The sequence below is a fragment of the Aotus nancymaae genome, unplaced genomic scaffold, assembly GCF_030222135.1.
Source record: "Aotus nancymaae isolate 86718 unplaced genomic scaffold, 86718_ANA_hifiasm-v0.15.2.pri h1tg000030l, whole genome shotgun sequence".
Classification (NCBI taxonomy): Eukaryota; Metazoa; Chordata; class Mammalia; order Primates; family Aotidae; genus Aotus; species Aotus nancymaae.
The window spans coordinates 1,974,779-1,990,890 of record NW_026988443.1 but is presented as its reverse complement, the minus strand read 5'-3'; the positions used below and the strand labels follow the sequence as shown (position 1 = coordinate 1,990,890).

At 38.6% G+C, this 16,112-nt stretch overlaps 2 protein-coding genes across 4 annotated transcripts in view; one reads left to right on the top strand and one right to left on the bottom strand.

Moving 5' to 3' along the window:
- The window catches only part of PHKB (phosphorylase kinase regulatory subunit beta), a 250,538-nt gene extending 249,471 nt beyond the window's left edge, over positions 1 to 1,067 (bottom strand). For 2 of the 3 annotated variants that reach the window (XM_064382997.1, XM_064382996.1), the window contains exon 1: positions 971 to 1,067. In XM_064382997.1, coding sequence (XP_064239067.1) covers positions 971 to 1,046 — 76 coding nt within the window. In that variant the 5' untranslated portion in view covers positions 1,047 to 1,067. The remainder of the gene's footprint in view (positions 1 to 970) is intronic. The other variant, XM_064382998.1, reaches the window with a different exon arrangement.
- A 272-nt stretch (positions 1,068 to 1,339) lies between these two features.
- Positions 1,340 to 16,112, top strand: part of ITFG1 (integrin alpha FG-GAP repeat containing 1) — a 301,870-nt gene continuing 287,097 nt past the window's right edge. The window contains exons 1-5 of the mRNA XM_012473547.3: positions 1,340 to 1,565; positions 3,241 to 3,313; positions 8,236 to 8,381; positions 9,648 to 9,705; positions 10,923 to 10,997. Of these exons, the coding sequence (XP_012328970.1) occupies positions 1,358 to 1,565; positions 3,241 to 3,313; positions 8,236 to 8,381; positions 9,648 to 9,705; positions 10,923 to 10,997 (560 nt within the window). The 5' untranslated portion in view covers positions 1,340 to 1,357. The remainder of the gene's footprint in view (positions 1,566 to 3,240; positions 3,314 to 8,235; positions 8,382 to 9,647; positions 9,706 to 10,922; positions 10,998 to 16,112) is intronic.

Genomic DNA, 16,112 nt, shown 5'->3' with positions numbered 1-16,112 from the left:
CGTGAGCCACCGTGCCCAGCCGAAAATAATTTCTTAATATCAATGCAAGTGCAAAGTGAATTTTCTTAGCTAATGCCTTTCATATCCCCTAATAATGACATAGTTGGTCAATTCTTTCAAAGGGAAGCTCCTTAGTTGAAAATCTGCATTCTACCTTCCCACCTTTCCCGTTAAAGTGCATGCTTTTTGCTTAAGATTATCTCCAGTCAGCCAGGAAATACGGGAAGTTTTCATCCCGGCTTTAAGAGGAGTTTTCAGCCACAAGTGCTGATAACTCCACAAGTCATGACGCTGCAATTTGAACAAGTCAGTTCGGGACACTTGGAACTATTCAAACTGCCTGCAAGGCACCTTCTGACCTCCAGGCTCTCGGGCTTGGAAAATCTGGGGCCACTTGCCTAAGGATGGAGCCCTCCTCCTTCTGAGTCCTAACTATGCACTTCATGACCTGAGGCCCAGTCTCCTTCAGTTTCTGCTACACAGATGACAGTTCTACTGCTTAGAACCCGTGGGGAATGTAAAAGGGATATAAGACATAAGGTAAGGAGCAGTCGCCGGCTCTCTGCAGCCAGAGCGTAGCTACAACATCTGACTTGATCTGATTAAGCTATCTGACTTGTGCGGAGAACACTCACAGGGAGGGCACACTCCCTTTCCCAGGAATATACTGCCGCCTGATTTCTAAGTTAGAAGACTCTAAGGGAAGTCAGGACCGCTACCTACTTTCCGAGTGGGGATCACAAGCGGAAAAGAGCTGGGGGCACACAAAGAGTGGAGTTGGCATCGCCACCTAATTTTTAGAGGTGGAAGAAGATATCAGAAGCAAGGCCAGGGCCGCCACCTGCTTTCTAAGGGGAACTCGGGGCACAGGTTCATTCCCAGGACTCCCACCTGCCTCCCGCAAAGGTGCTTGAGAGGAAGCACCACCCAAGGCGCTCAAGTAGGGGGGCGGCGCCCCAGTCAGCCAAACCTGAGCGCTTGGTCCGAGCTCTTCGCTCCAAGACCTTCCAGCTCACTTCGGCCACGAGCCCGGCCGCCCCCGCCATCGCGCTCCGGCAGCCGCCTTGGCCACCGCCCCCAGTACAGCCTGTCAGCAGTGCTCGCTGGGCCACGCCCCCCCGCACGACACTGTCGGGAGGCGCGCCTGCCGGAAGTGAGCGTGAGGACGACTTTCACCCTAGCTCCACGGCCTTTTTAGTGTCGGAAAGGCTGCTCTAGAGGGAGAGAGAAAAAGGAGCCGGCAGCGGCTTCTACGCGTTCCAGGGCTGCGCGCCTACTCTCTTCGCTGGTGGCGCGGTGCTTTGCGGCTGCCGTCAAGCGCGGCGCTGGGCCGGCGGGCGGGGGCCGAGGGGCTGCCATGGCGGCGGCGGGCCGGCTGCCGAGCTCCTGGGCGCTGCTGGTGCCGCTCCTCGCGGGGCTTGCACTACTGGGAGTCGGGCCGGTCCCAGCGCGGGCGCTGCACAACGTCACGGCCGAGCTCTTTGGGGCCGAGGCCTGGGGCACCCTTGCGGCTTTCGGGGACCTCAACTCCGACAAGCAGACGGACCTCTTCGTGCTGCGGGAAAGTCAGTGTTTGCCGGGCCCTCCCTCTGTTCGCTGTCTGTGTGCCCCTCCCGGTGTTCCCCAAACCCATTGCCCAATGGCCGGTCCTTCTGCATTTCCTGGGCCTTCTCTCCCAGCCCTGTGGCCCTCCCTTTAGCATTCTTAACAGATTGTCCTTTTGCACCACCCTTTCCAACCCCAGGTTCTGATCCAGCCACCTACCACAGTTTGACCTACCCCCAAAAGCCCTGACAGCACCCCAGGTTTTTTCCTAAGAAGTCTGCGGCCTTCACCCACTCACCCTACCCCCTTCTCCCCATGGAATCACCAGCCTTCCAAAGTGCTTCCTGATTCGCAGGAATCTTTGTAGCTTGCCCCAACGTTCGCTCCCAAGGCCCTCTCCTTTCTGTTTTGCTTCAGTCTTCCTTCCCCATTGATGAACAGGAAAAGGTGCAACTTGACAATTTCTTCTCATAGGGGCCTTCTCCTTGCCTCCCCACCTACCTAATTCACCACTCCTCTCTTTGTCAAGGCCACAGCTTTCTTTGAAGTGAATGTGCCCTCAAGGGCCTAAACACTGAACAGCTCACACAAGCATTTTGGAAGGACCACTGATAAACCCAATGCCTCCTTGGGAAAGCATTCTCAAACTACAGAAATTTGTCTCTTGAGCTGCCTTTCTTTCGTGTACACCTTCCTCACCTTGGTCATCACCTTAGTGTTCCAAATCTCTACTTTCTTTGCTAACATGTTCTTGGAAATTCTTTGCTTTAGCCATCATTTACAAAAAAACTAACTTTTTTATGAATCTTAATGCTGACAGTGGGCATTGTTGGGGGGGGGGGTCCTTACCGTTCTTGAGTACCCACAGAAGCAGATGTAGCTTAAAGATCAATGCCATGAAGGAAGGAAGTGAAGAGCTACTTAGAGCTTGCCTGACAGGATCTTGATCCAGATCCAGACTTGGGGCCCTTGCCAGCCAGGATGCAGAGCCTTTTATGGACTCTGAATATTTTCCCAATCTTTTTGACTCCTCATTTTGCAATGTATTGCCAAACCTGTTGCTACGCTGTCCAAACTGGATACAGAGAGTGGTCTTGACTTTAAAGATGGCCTGTGTTTGATTAAACAGTTCCAAAAGTCTGTCTCAATGAGTGCTAATTGAGCTCCAAGAATGTTTCAGCCTCTGGAGTATGATTCCATAGGTGGAGGGTCTTGGAGGATTCAGATTTTCTCCTTACATGCTTAATTATGTCCATGTTGTCAGATATCTACAATGGGAGTTCCTGTATCCTTGGGGTCATGCATCTATGTAATGAACCAAACAGCCTTACAAGGGACAGCATTGCTAGATTCAGAGAAGACAAGTCTTGGCATGTAGTATAGTTACAAGGCATCGTCTTTATATGGTTCTTTTAAGTCAACCAGTCTAACTTCTTGCAGAATCCACTGGCTTCAGTTTCTCTTGATTAACTGCTTTTTCCCATGTTCCTCCTTTCTGTTCCTCTGCTGCTTTGGACATTGAACTTGTGACATAGTATTAGGCATCCCCATTGGACTAGTCGGACTGTCCTTGAGAGGGCAGATGAACTGGAGTAGAATAAGTTTTCTTGAAGAACAGTGCTCAGAAACCTTCTTGTAACCTGATTGGGTGTCTTACCAAGAAACATTTTTCTAATATATATTTGTTTCCTTTAGGAAATGACTTAATCGTCTTTTTGGCAGACCAGAATGCACCCTACTTTAAACCCAAAGTCAAGATATTTTTCAAGTAAGTACATATATGATCATTTTGATAAAACAGTCGTTAATGTAATAATAGATATGCAGTTGCTGATTAGATTGTCTTTAAAGTCAGTCTTACCTGTGGTGTTGGGATGCAAAACCACTAGTTGTGAGGCGTGAGTAGAAAGTGATTTGTTTGGAAAAATAGTGAAAATACCAAAGTTTAAAAATGACTTAAATAAAATTTGAGTGGATCCAGGTTTGTTTGTATATATAAACACCCTTTATTTCCTTGCAATCTCATATCCTTTCTTGAATGTGTCTCGATCTGTGCCTCATCTTGAGGGAACAGTCACCCACAGGAGTCTCATTATGATGGCAATGTGTTTTGTGGAAGAGGGGCCTATTTTGCAGTGGGGAAAAAGTCAGTGTTCTAATTTTTTTGTTTCACTGACTGATGGATGGTGAGTTTTTAAGGCTGACTTGGAAGGATCAAGTTTTTTTAATTATCTGAATTTTTAAAATGTTCAAGTAATAGTTATTATTTTTCTTTTCTGTGATTGACATTGCATGAAACAGTGACCACCCCCGCACCTCTACCTCCATGATAGTGACACAACACAGTTGTGAAACTACAAGAAGCAAGCATTTGTGGCTGTCTGAATTCAAGCAAGAAAAGATGGATCAGTGCAGGCCAAAGGGGCGGCTTCCAGAGTCATGGACTTGACCTTGACCTTAGTATAAGTAAAAAGTTAGGTGAAGATGTTCAACTTTGGGGACCGAGCATTTATGAGAGATAAAAGTAAGAGCAGCATGTTATGAAGAGGAGGTAGAAAGATCTGCCTAACAAAAGTGGAAGGTACACTTTGGGAAGTCAAGGACTAAGAACATGTGATAAGAAGGCTAGACTGGGAGCCTTCAGAAATCGCAAAAAGAGTTTGAACAAAGTCTCATTTAGAAGAGGGGAATCATCAGGTCCTTGTGCAAAGTAGAGATGATGAAAACAGTATTTTAAGTTGATTTACTGGTGAAGCATATGCAGAATGAATTAGTTTGTAGAAGATTAAAGACTACTTAGAAAACTGTTTTTAAAAAGTCCCTGTGTGGGCTAATTAGTTCTCAGACTCTGCAGTATTTTATGTAAACTCAAACTCATGTTAAAAAAAATGGCCTTTAAGTAGAACTTTTAGGGGAACGTTATAAGTGGATAAATAGGAACTTATTTCCCTTGATAAATGTTTCTGGGTGGTGACTGTCAGCATGCTAGGAGTGGAGAAGAAACTGCAGTTGATCAGTGTATATGAGAAGTGAGCTAACTGCCTAGAGGTGATTTTTTTTTTTTTTTTGCTGATTAGAAATTAAGGAAATTTAAAGGATGTAAAAGGCATGTATTCTGATAAGTTAAAATGAATATCCCAGTTTGTTTTTTTTTTGAGGTGGAGTGTCACTCTGTCACCAGACTGGAGTGCAGTGGCGTGATCTTGGCTCACTGCAACTTCCGCCTCACAGGTTCAAGCAATTCTCCTGCCTCAGCCTCCCGAGTAGCTGGGACTACAGGTGCCATACCACGCCCAGCTAATTTTTGTATTTTTAGTATGGACAGATTTCACTGTGTTCGCCAGGATGGTCTCGGTCTCTTTACCTTGTAATCCACCCACCTCGGCCTCCCATAGTGCTGGAATTACAGGCATGAGCCACCGCACCCGGCCCCAGTTAATTTTTTTATTAATGCAATGTACTTTCAAAATTTAGAAACTCTTGTTTGTGTTTTAATTTAGAATAATTTTCAAAGCAAATTAACTATTCTTCACCCTTTTTCTCCCCTACACACCTATTTCTCTCTCAGATGCAACAACTTTTAAGACCTGTAGCTGATTCTTCTACTGTTTATTACCATATTTTAAAATAAAATTTTACACTAATTTCTTGAATATCATTTTTAAATATTCATTTCATTTCTTTTTTAATTAACATAAATAAGTAAATTATTTACATTGTCCTAGTTTAGTTAAATCATAATTTTTTGTTAAATCAGTAATCATTGTTTACATTTTAACCATGTAGTGTCTGTGTAATTCAGAACCAAGTAGTGTACAGTATTTCTTTTTTTTCAGACAGAGTCTCACTCTTGTTGCCCCGACTGGAGTGCAGTGGTGCGATCTCAGCTTACTGCAGCCTCCACCTCCTGGGTTCAAGTGATTCTCCCACCTCAGTCTCCTAAGTAGCTGTGATTACAGGCGCCTGCCACCACACCTGGCTAATTTTTTGTATTTTTAGTAGAGATGGGGTTTCACCATGTTGGCCAGGCTGGTCTTAAACTCCCAACCTAGGTGATCCACCCACCTTGGCCTCCCAAAGTGCTGGGATACTATTTCATTTTTTGTGTAGCTTGCCCTACTGGAGTAAATTATTGCTTTTTAGAAAATCAATTGCATAGTTTTCTATGTACATATTCTTAATTATTTGCAGATATTCTCTCATATTAGCCATATACCTATCATGCATTTCTGTTTTTCCCATTGGATCCTGTACATTCCTATTCAGTCTGGATTCATTCTCCAGGCCTTTTGCCGGATTATTCTATCACATTTTAAAAAAGAAATTTCCTCATTTACTTCACGGGGGTGCATGCTTTAGGAGATCCCTGAGAAAGGATGCACGAGTCCTGTCATGTCCAAAAACTTTTTCTACTCAGTCTTAACACTTTAGTTTATTGTGTTCTAGCTTCATGGGTTACTGTTTTAAAATTCAATCCTATTCTTTATCCTAATCTTTCAAATGTAAATTGTTTCAATTTTGGAAGTTATTGGAGTTTCTTCTTTTTCCATTTTGTTCTGATTTCATGATGATGTGCCTTGGTGTAGATTTGTTTTTCTCTTTTTGTAGAGACAGGGTCTTTCTGTGTCACCCAGGTGACTAAAGAGTACAGTGACAAAATCATAGCTCACGGTAGCCACATAATCCTGGGCTCAAGCTGTCCTCCCACCTTCGCCTTCCAGTGCTGCAATTACAGGAATGATTATTTTTTACTTATTATACTAGGCATTATGTGGGCCCTTTCAAGCTAGAGGCCTCTATCCTTGGAGGCTTTTTGAAATAACTCTTATATTATTAAATATTTCCTTGAAAATTTTTTTGTCTTTTTCAGGAATTCCTATCAGTGGATTGTTAGTCTGCCTGGGTTCATCCTTTGTTCCTTTATCTTATCTGTTTTTTTTTTTTATCATTTTGTTTTATTTTCCTTTGCAGGAGGTTTTCTCAACTTTATCTTCTAAGTCCATTTTTTTATTTTGAGATAGAGTCTCACTCTTTTGCCCAGGCTAGAGTGCAATGGCACAATCTTGGCTCATTGCAATTTCCACCTCCTGGGTTCAAGCGATTCTCCTGCCTTAGCCTCCCGAGTAGCTAGGATTAGAGATGCACACCACCATGCCTGGCTATTTTTTGTATTTTTTTTTTCTCCAACTTTGTTAGCTGTTCCAAGGAACATTTTTTGTGTTTTTAATACCAACGAGGTTTCACCATGTTGGCCAGGCTGGTCTCAAACACCAGACGTCAAGTGATCTGCCCACCTCCACCTCCCGAAGTGCCAGGATTACAGGAGTGAGCTAGCACTCCCAGCCAGGTGTCACATTTTTAATTTCTGAGTTTTTTGTTTGTTTTCTTACTGAAATTGTCTTTTAGCATACTGTTGTTGTGTTTTTTTAATAGGCAGACTTTCTTAAGTGTAATTTTGAAGTTTTCTTTTGTTGCATTAGCTCTATTTTCTTCAGGTTCCTTATTGCTATTTGTTTTAGCTCTCTTTAATAGTCAAAGTTTTCTTTAGAAGGCAGGTGTCTACTCGTATTTCCAAGTAAGATGCTAAAGAAATCATTGGAAATGCATTGCCTAGTAGGACTTGTCTACTGTCTTTTGCCCTGCATGTATGTTCTTGACAAACTAACATTCTAGAAGTAGGGTAGAGCTGTGGACAAGGGTTAAATTATTCCTTTTGTTGACTTTTGGTTAAATGCTGTTTTTATCTTAAGGCCAAAACCTTACCCATTACTGTAACTTAAATCCTTAATTCCTGAGACTTTCCAGAAATACACCACTTGGTTCTTACCTTGCTGAGTGAGAGGGAGAAAGGACTGACCACTGATGCATTAAGAACTATAGTCTAATTGGAAATTTGCTGTCTTGCTATTTGCTCTAAGTAGAATTAAATATAAAATGAATTTAAGGGCTAATTTTTGCTTGGGTCACTCAGACAACAAGACACCAGGATGTTGTTTTCAAGATTCATATACATAATTTTAGAATTATTTTATTAATAAAATATATCAATACCTGTGAAAAAGGAAAACATAAAAAAATAGATATAAAATTAGATATATATGTTTGGATGCCATATTGATTGCCAAGTTTGGTTTAAAAAAAAATTCCATGCTTAAATAAATAAACAAACAAACAAAACAAAACAAAAAAATTTCCATTCTTAAATTACTAGCTTTTAGAAAGAAAATAATTTTTTAATTTTTACTGTAAATTTTGAATTTATATTAAAATCCAAACTAAATATTTTATAAATAATATATTTTAATTGAAAAAAAAATCCTAGTGATATTTCTTGCTGCTTTGCCAGTTTGAACCTCCATTTGTTAGAAACACCATCCAAATGTCTTGGTGTCCTTCACAAAGGAACTGTATAAAAGGACTATACTAGCCAATGCTTGAACATAATAAACAAGTTTTCTCTCCACATATTTCAGATTTGTCTTGTTTCTTGAGACTGTTCTGCATTAAACTCTTGTAGACCAAAGAGGTCTAAATACATGAAAGATGAAAAGATAGGAAAGAGAAGGTGATCAGTCAGTTATGTGAAACTTTTAAAGTTTTATATTGAAAATATTTTTGTATGGTAGAAATATAGAGATGTCCTTTTCCATTACAACTTGTCTGATATTTGTAAATGCTTGTTTCTTTTAGGAATCACAGTGCATTGATAACAAGTGTAGTCCCTGGGGATTATGATGGAGATTCACAAATGGATGTCCTTCTGACATATATTCCCAAAAATCACGCCAAGAGTGAATTAGGAGCTGTTATCTTCTGGGGACAAAATCAAACATTAGGTGAATTTGTTTTAAGAATTTTTAATATTTATCATTGAATATGAAGGTAAATGTAACAAAATATCGTTCTACAGTCAGTTCAAAAATACTGTTCTTGGCTGTCAGTAATTGTAAAACGTTTTTTCAAAGTTTATTTCCCGATTTTTCTTTTTCAACTCTGAACTGGGCAGGGGTCAGTTCTGTAGACAAAGTTCACTCTTACTAGCTTAAAGAGGACAGAGATTTATTAAAGGGTTTTAATGGCTTACAGAACTGTTGGGAAGGCTAAAGAATAAACTAGGTTGAGCTTTCAGGAGCAATCCCAGTATCATCCAAAAAGCTACCACCTCTTTCACCTATCAGAAGTGGCCAGTTACACAGCTGCTGCCAGAATAATACTATGCTTGCAGTGATTCTCACTAGCAAAATGAATGCTGCACCTGGTCTCTTGATACTCCCAAATTCAGTGAGCAGACACAGATAGAAATAGCAGAGAAATAGCCTTTGCCTCATTCATGCCTTTAAGACTCACAGTATATCTGATTGGCAAGGCTTAACTTTTATTCAGCATCTCAGATGCAAAGATATCTAGAAAATGCTATTTTTGGTTTCTAGTCTCCTCAGCACAGGAAAGCACAAAAAAGTTGAAGTATGGTTTGAGAGTCAGTCTATCATACCTAGTCACAAACCATCAAGCCTTATCTGAAAAGCCAATTAGTTAATGCCTAAATTAGGCAACTTTGTTCATGGAGCAAAATTTCAGTCATGTTCTCTGCACCATTTGTGAATGTAAACAGTAATCTCAATACATTATATTCATTGAGTCAATAAGTATTTACAGAAGGAGTACCATGTATAAAGCACTGCTTGTATATAAGCATGGACATTTTAGAGCCAGGAGGTTTTGCATATATTGCCTTCTTTACACCAAAACCCTGTTGTCAGCCGCTCTAGTACTGAATTGTGTAAAGACAAAGACTCAGTTAGGAAATATTTACATACATACCTTAAAAGGAAATTATTGTAATGCTAGTCTTCACTATAGAATGTACTCTCCCAATATTTAGTCTTCGCAAGCTTGATGTTCATTCAAACTAGCTTTATAGTATCTCATTAATGATAATAGTTGGAATAAATCAGAGATAAATCTTGAAAAGAGTAGAAGACTATTTTTTCCTAAGTGTAGATATCAAAAGTAATATAAAATGCCTGCTAATTTCTGTGTGTGTGTGTGTGTGTGTGTATATATATATATATATATATATGCACACATATATCTTTTTACAGATCCTAACAATATGACCGTACTCAATAGGACTTTTCAAGATGAACCACTAATTATGGAGTAAGTATGTGCTTGCTTCCTTTGAAATGATTTTAAACTTAAGCATAAAATCTTCACATAGGAAACTACTTTGCTAAGTAATATAAACACTAAATTCACTCAGAGGCCTGTACCCTTGATTATATTGTATTTATTTGCCATCCAATAGGAAAAGGAAAAATGAAATTTATTATTTTGGAAAGAAGAAGAGATTTGTGTTTTTGTTTCAGTAGCCTCAGATATGTCCATTATGGATCTATGATGTCATTACTTGAAGAATTAAGATACCTGTTTTTGAGTAAAACTGTAATGCTCGATATGTAGGATACCGTTTCCTCCAGAAATTTAGAAAGATTCCTATATTAAGGAGAAATTTTTGTTCTTTTTATAATATAACTCCTCCTTTACATTATCATTTATATTCTCAGTAGAGACTCATGTACCAGGATAATTTGAATCCAAATTTCTGACAGCGTATTTTGGTAGAAGTAGAAATCATTCCTGGGGCTAGAGCAAAGTTTGGCTACATTCTTGTTTTCAGTACTGCCTTTCTTACAGTTATTAAAATCATGCCCATACAGTAATGTGTCAGTGGCCATTAGAAGTCTGAACAGTAAATCTATGGATTAATCTTAATGGTGCTCAGCTAGATTTCTTTCATAGTTGTGTATTTTTTTCATTGTTATTAAAATATTCAATGGCCAGTATGAAGTTTTATGCCAACTAGGATTATTTTTGTGAGTTATTTCTCCTAAACCCATGTAAATAAACAAGTTGGCCTGTGATTCTGAAATAAGTTTCTAGGAATTAGTGCTGTATCCTTATCATTCAAGGATAGGTTAGATTATGCAGAGATTACTGACATACCCAAAATCTCACAAAAGAAATTTATTTCTTGCTCTCATTATATGTCCAATGTGGGTCAACAATAGGCTCTAGTGCTGTTGCTTAGAATCAGGCTGTCAGAGACCCCACTGTTTTTGTAGCTGGTCCATCTGAATCACAAAGTCTTCTCATTCCCATGGCAAGCCTGGAGAGGGCTGGAGGGGCCGGTAATAAATTATGCCCTTTGGCCTAGAAGTGACACATGTCACTTGTGCTGACATTTGACCTACTACTTATCCCTAGATGCTGGCGAGCATTGTAATGTCTACCACACTTCCCAAAGTTACTGTTAAAGCTAAATTAGAAGTGGGAATTTAATGAAATAGCAGCTTATTGTTTTAATTTTTTTTCAGTTTCAATGGTGATCTAATTCCTGATATTTTTGGTATAACAAATGAATCCAACCAGCCACAGATACTATTAGGAGGGTGAGTAAATATGATTATAACCATGTAATTAATCGTATGTATTGCTGCTACTTTAACCACTGGGAAAAAAAATAGCTCATTGGAAATCTTTGTCATTAAAGATTTTTGAATGGGCATTTGGTCAATATATACAAGCTTTCTCAGATAGTCTGGATTTGGTCTGCAACTGCTTTCCAAGGACCAGCTTACTCCTTTTAACTCTTTGAACATTAGAGATTCAAACTTTACAGGTCCCCATTTAAATATAGGTTCATTAATGTTTTTGAAATGGATAGATTTCATGAAAATAGGGAGGATACCTACAGTCTTGAGTGAATCCTCCCTACCTTAGTCATGTTAGCTGGTAGACTTTATTTGGTAAGATTTGTTTCTTATTTCTGTCATTCGTTCAGTGAGCAGTCAGTAATGGCCTATAATGTAAGCGTTCCACTAAGCTCTGGAAACTTGTCAGCGTATACTTTATCCTTCACCAGTATGTGTGCTAGACCTCTCTTACTATCTAAGTGTGCAGTCCTTAGGGAAAACTGCTGGGTATGCTAGGCCTCTCTTACTAAGTGTGCAATTCTTAGGGAAAGCTGCCCGGAATCTCGAAATTCCAAGATATCCATTGTAATTACTCTGGATTTAAATAGAACTTGTCATATAGCACAAGAATTCATGATAGCAAGATACCTTCAACCTGGTCAATTTTTTTCTGTATCTGGTAAGATAAAGTTTAGTTCAAGAACAGTACAGAACACGTTTATTTACTTTTTGTGTTTTTGAAAGTACAAAGGACTACTCTTATTAGTCTTTCTTTCCCAGCTACTTGGAACTCTGGTGACTTTTCTCTTTATGTTTTATAGAAGTAGTTTGTTTTTATGATTCATTTTTGAAATGTGATTTATAGGTATGCAGGCAAGTAAATTGTCAAAATTTAAGGTATGCTGAAGGGACACGTTCACATTTCCTGTTACATTTTCCAGTCTATGGCCATACCACCCTGAATGCACCCAATCTTGTCTGATCTCAGAAGCTAAGCAGGGTTGACCCTAGTTAGTACTTGGATGGGAGATTCCCTATTACTTTTTCTGTGGGTTTTTATTAAGGAATATGGGTACTTTGATGCTAGTAAAAGTGAACTTTGAAAGAATTATTGTGAATCCTGAATGAGAAACCTGTTTTTCCTTCAAATGTTGAAAAATATCTTGAAGAAAGTCTTGCTTTAGAGACAAATTGGAAGGAGGTTCTGATTTGCTTTTGTGGCCGAATGGAGGAGGAACTGAATGCAGATAGCGTGTGGAGAAAACACAGGCCACTCCCCTCCTTCTACAGCAAGTGGGGACTGCTTAGGAAACCCTGTCCTTTCTTATCCTCTCTTCAAAAGCAGACGTGATTGAGAATGTGATGGTGACTTCTGGCCTGTATTATTTCATGGTAATTTACACTTTAGTCAAGGAAATAATTGGAATATCTTTAATCTGATGTAGTTTGACCTTTAGAAATTGAAAGTGAAGCAGCTATTGTTGAGAATTCACAAAGTATTAATAAAACTTCTAATACCTATACAGATTTTTTTGCTTAATCTGTGAGAAAACTATTTAGAATACTATGGGATAATGCCATAGCTTCTTTATTTGTTCTTAATTCTGTATTAGATTTTTCCCCCTCTGTTTCATGAACAAGTTCAGCTTTTAAAACTTATTATGCCTGAAAACATGTCCAACTTTATTTTTTGTATGTTGTATTCTGGTCCAATATACTAGAGTAATAATACTCTGGTATTTTAGGGTATCTGTCATTTGAACCTCAGTTACAGATTAACCATACCTAAGTAGTAAGTTTGCATCTAATATTTGTCCTGATGCCAGTTTGAAGATATATAAACTGACAGAAATTTGCATTGTTTAGAATGATTGTAGCCTAATATCATGGTTCAGACAACAGAAAACTGTATATGCCCCCGTGGGAGCAAGCATTAATATGTTACTAAAATATGAAAAATATGTTTAAGCCATAACAGTTTCGTAAACAACAGATAAGATACATGCACAGATGCAAAAGTGAAGAAGTCATTAGCATTGACATTTTTGGATTATTCACATGACCTTGATTGGCAGCCTAATCTTATTTATCAAGAAATCTACTTTTTACAACTTAAATATTATGCCTTATGGATATGTCAGACACAAGATTATCTTTAATTGATTTGACCAGCACTTTAGTTTGGGCAACTCACAATGATCTTTAAATTGAGTGTGAAATGCTTTTGTAGGATTATACCAGAAAGCCCTTGCTGTAGCCTGGCCTAGTGCAGACTTGCAAATCTGAGATAGCCCACAGGTAAAACCAGCACAACCAGTTGGCTGGAGTAAAGGTGCAGATGCTCAGTCTAAGCAGCAGTGGTGATAAGCAGAAGAATTCCTTATAATTGGTATAGTGGGGTTATCTAACAGGGACAGGAAGGGCTCTCACTGCATATAATGAGGTTCCGGAGATAATTGAAGTGTGTTAAATCACCAAAGGTGAGACTTCAGTTTGAGCTTTAACTTCACTTATAAGGACCTGAAATAATGTAGTAATGTGCCATATTACTTAGAAATAACACCTAGCTATTGAGTGTTACAGCAGCTTCTGCAGTGATGTGAGGTTATTGTTAATGAGCATTTTCTGTAAGAGGATACTGGAAACTGATGTTGCATACTCATTCAGAATATTGTTTTTAATGTTGAAGTGAAAACACTTGTACCTGTAATTTTAGTCAAAACCAAATATAATGTTGGTCTGTTAAAATTTTCTGACTCCCATACTGAGTTCAGATACATTCTGGGTCAGGCCCAACTTGTATGCTTGGAGATATTAACGTAGGTATGTGACAGATACATACTTTGCCGTGCTGTGTTTATGTCACAAGTGATTGCATGAAAATATTGAATGTAGTATAAGTGGTACTGAAAGCAACCATTCTTAACTGCTGTGTGGGTGTATTTTTCCCCTCCGTTATCAAAAAAACTGTATTCTGTATTTAAATGTAGTCAGCTACTGTCAATCCAGAAGAAATAAATTCCCATTTTTCCATTTAGCCTCTCATATTTTCTCACATTATAACCCATGTCTGATTTATTAAATCACCCTTCATTTTTATTGTTGATTTTGTTTGCTGATATATTACAGAAAATATTATAAATATTTGCTTTAATGAAATAATATGATATTGTGTCACCTAAATCTATCATTTAGTAAGAATATGAAAATTATGATGAGATTTATAACACAAAATAAAACCAAATAATACTCAAGGCAGCTTTTGACTTTGCAATCAGCATTAATACTCATAACAGAAAAAGTTAACTTTGAGATGATTCGTATTTTCTTCAGATTCCCTTGGCAGCACCTTCCCTCTCATCCCATACAACATTCATATTTTTAATACTGTTGCTAAAAGGAATCTATTAAAATCTGAGAGATCAGGTATTTTTTTAATCAGTATTTCCATGGAAACATTACATCAGTTTTCTAACTTTGCTCTTTTCCTAAAGAAACTGTGCTATTAGAGATAAATTCATTTCTTTTCCCAGTGTTTCTCACACAAACCATTTTCTTTTCAAAATTAAACTGCAGAAATAGTGAAAAAATTTTTAGCAGATGACTTAAAATTTTATATGTGGTGATTATTTCAAATGGCGTGTTCATTTCCTAAGGGTCTATAATTTTATTTCCTGTAGTCCCACCAGATGTGTTGGAGGGGTCAATTAAATTACCTCAGATTTCCTGGTGACTTATCATACTGCTTTATTTTATGTTCTGATTGGTACTATTACATTTAAGTGAAATTATTTATTTCTAAGTAAATGATTTTAAGATGTTCTCAGAATTTACTCACCTGGATTTTAGTTAAATCTTACTAATTTTTATATGTATATTTATAATTATTCAGAAAGATCAGCTTCTTTTGAGAAAAGTATGGTTTTATAGTTTCTATGCCAAAAAAAATTGATAGTAACATTTTCTTTTATTGACATATATCAAAACTTTGTTTCCTTATTTTGAGAGAAACCATTTTGCTTTATTTCATTACTTGTTAATACTTGTGTATGTATTGAAACTAGTATAGGGTACAGGCAGTGACTCAGGCCTGTAATCTCAGCACTTTGGGAGGATGAGGCAAGAGGATCACCTGAGCCAGGGAGTTCAAGACCAGCCTGGGCAACATAGGGAGACCCAGTCTCTCCATATGAAAGACAAGAAAATATTAATTTGAGCATGGTGGTGCGCGCCTGTGGTCCCAGCTGCTTGGGAAGCTGAGGTGAGAAGATTGTTGAGCCAGGGAGGTCGAGGCTGCAGTGAGCTGTGATTGCACCACTGCACTGTAGCCCAAGTGACAGAATGAGACCCTATATCAAAAGCAAAAGAAAAAAAACTAGTATGGCTAAACAAGGCATGTGTGTAGCAGACTTTGAGTAAGAGTAGTATATATTACCATTTCAATTTAGGGTGAAATGAATCAGAATCATAATTTCTGAAAATATAGGTTAAGTTCTCTTTCATTGGATTCCAGTTGCATTTTTTCAAAGTGTATACACTGTTGAAAATGCTTTACAAATACTTGATTTTTAACAGTCCAGAGGCCTAAACTCTTGAGCTCCAGTTCCTGAGTGAGTTCCACAGTAATCTTGAATGGAGATGTGTGTTCAAGTATGGGGCATATACTTGTTTTCAGACTGCCTGTTTTTCCACTATATTTGCCTGTCCTAAGAATCAGTGCTGTCTCTTAGGTGTAGTCTTACTGTTGCACACCCTAGGAAGGTAGGAATATTGGGACAAAGTATAATAAAAACATGACTGAAAGAAATCTTCATATTTTCTCTTATGTAAGAAATCTTCATATTTTCTCTTAGGTACATGAGACATTATTGCCGAGAGGTCCTTAAGATTTAGCCAGAACCACACCTTTGAGTTCTTACTGAGGCCCAGAGTGAGTAAGCCGTGAGGAATTTACCTGGGTGACTTTGTTCTCCAGTGATGCTTTCCCCACTCTTCTGTGTATCTTGCAGAGGAGGCACACCACAGAATTGTACAGCTTATCTGTTCCTTTGGAGGCTCAGAGTTGGATGAGAAATGAAGAGAACAAACAGA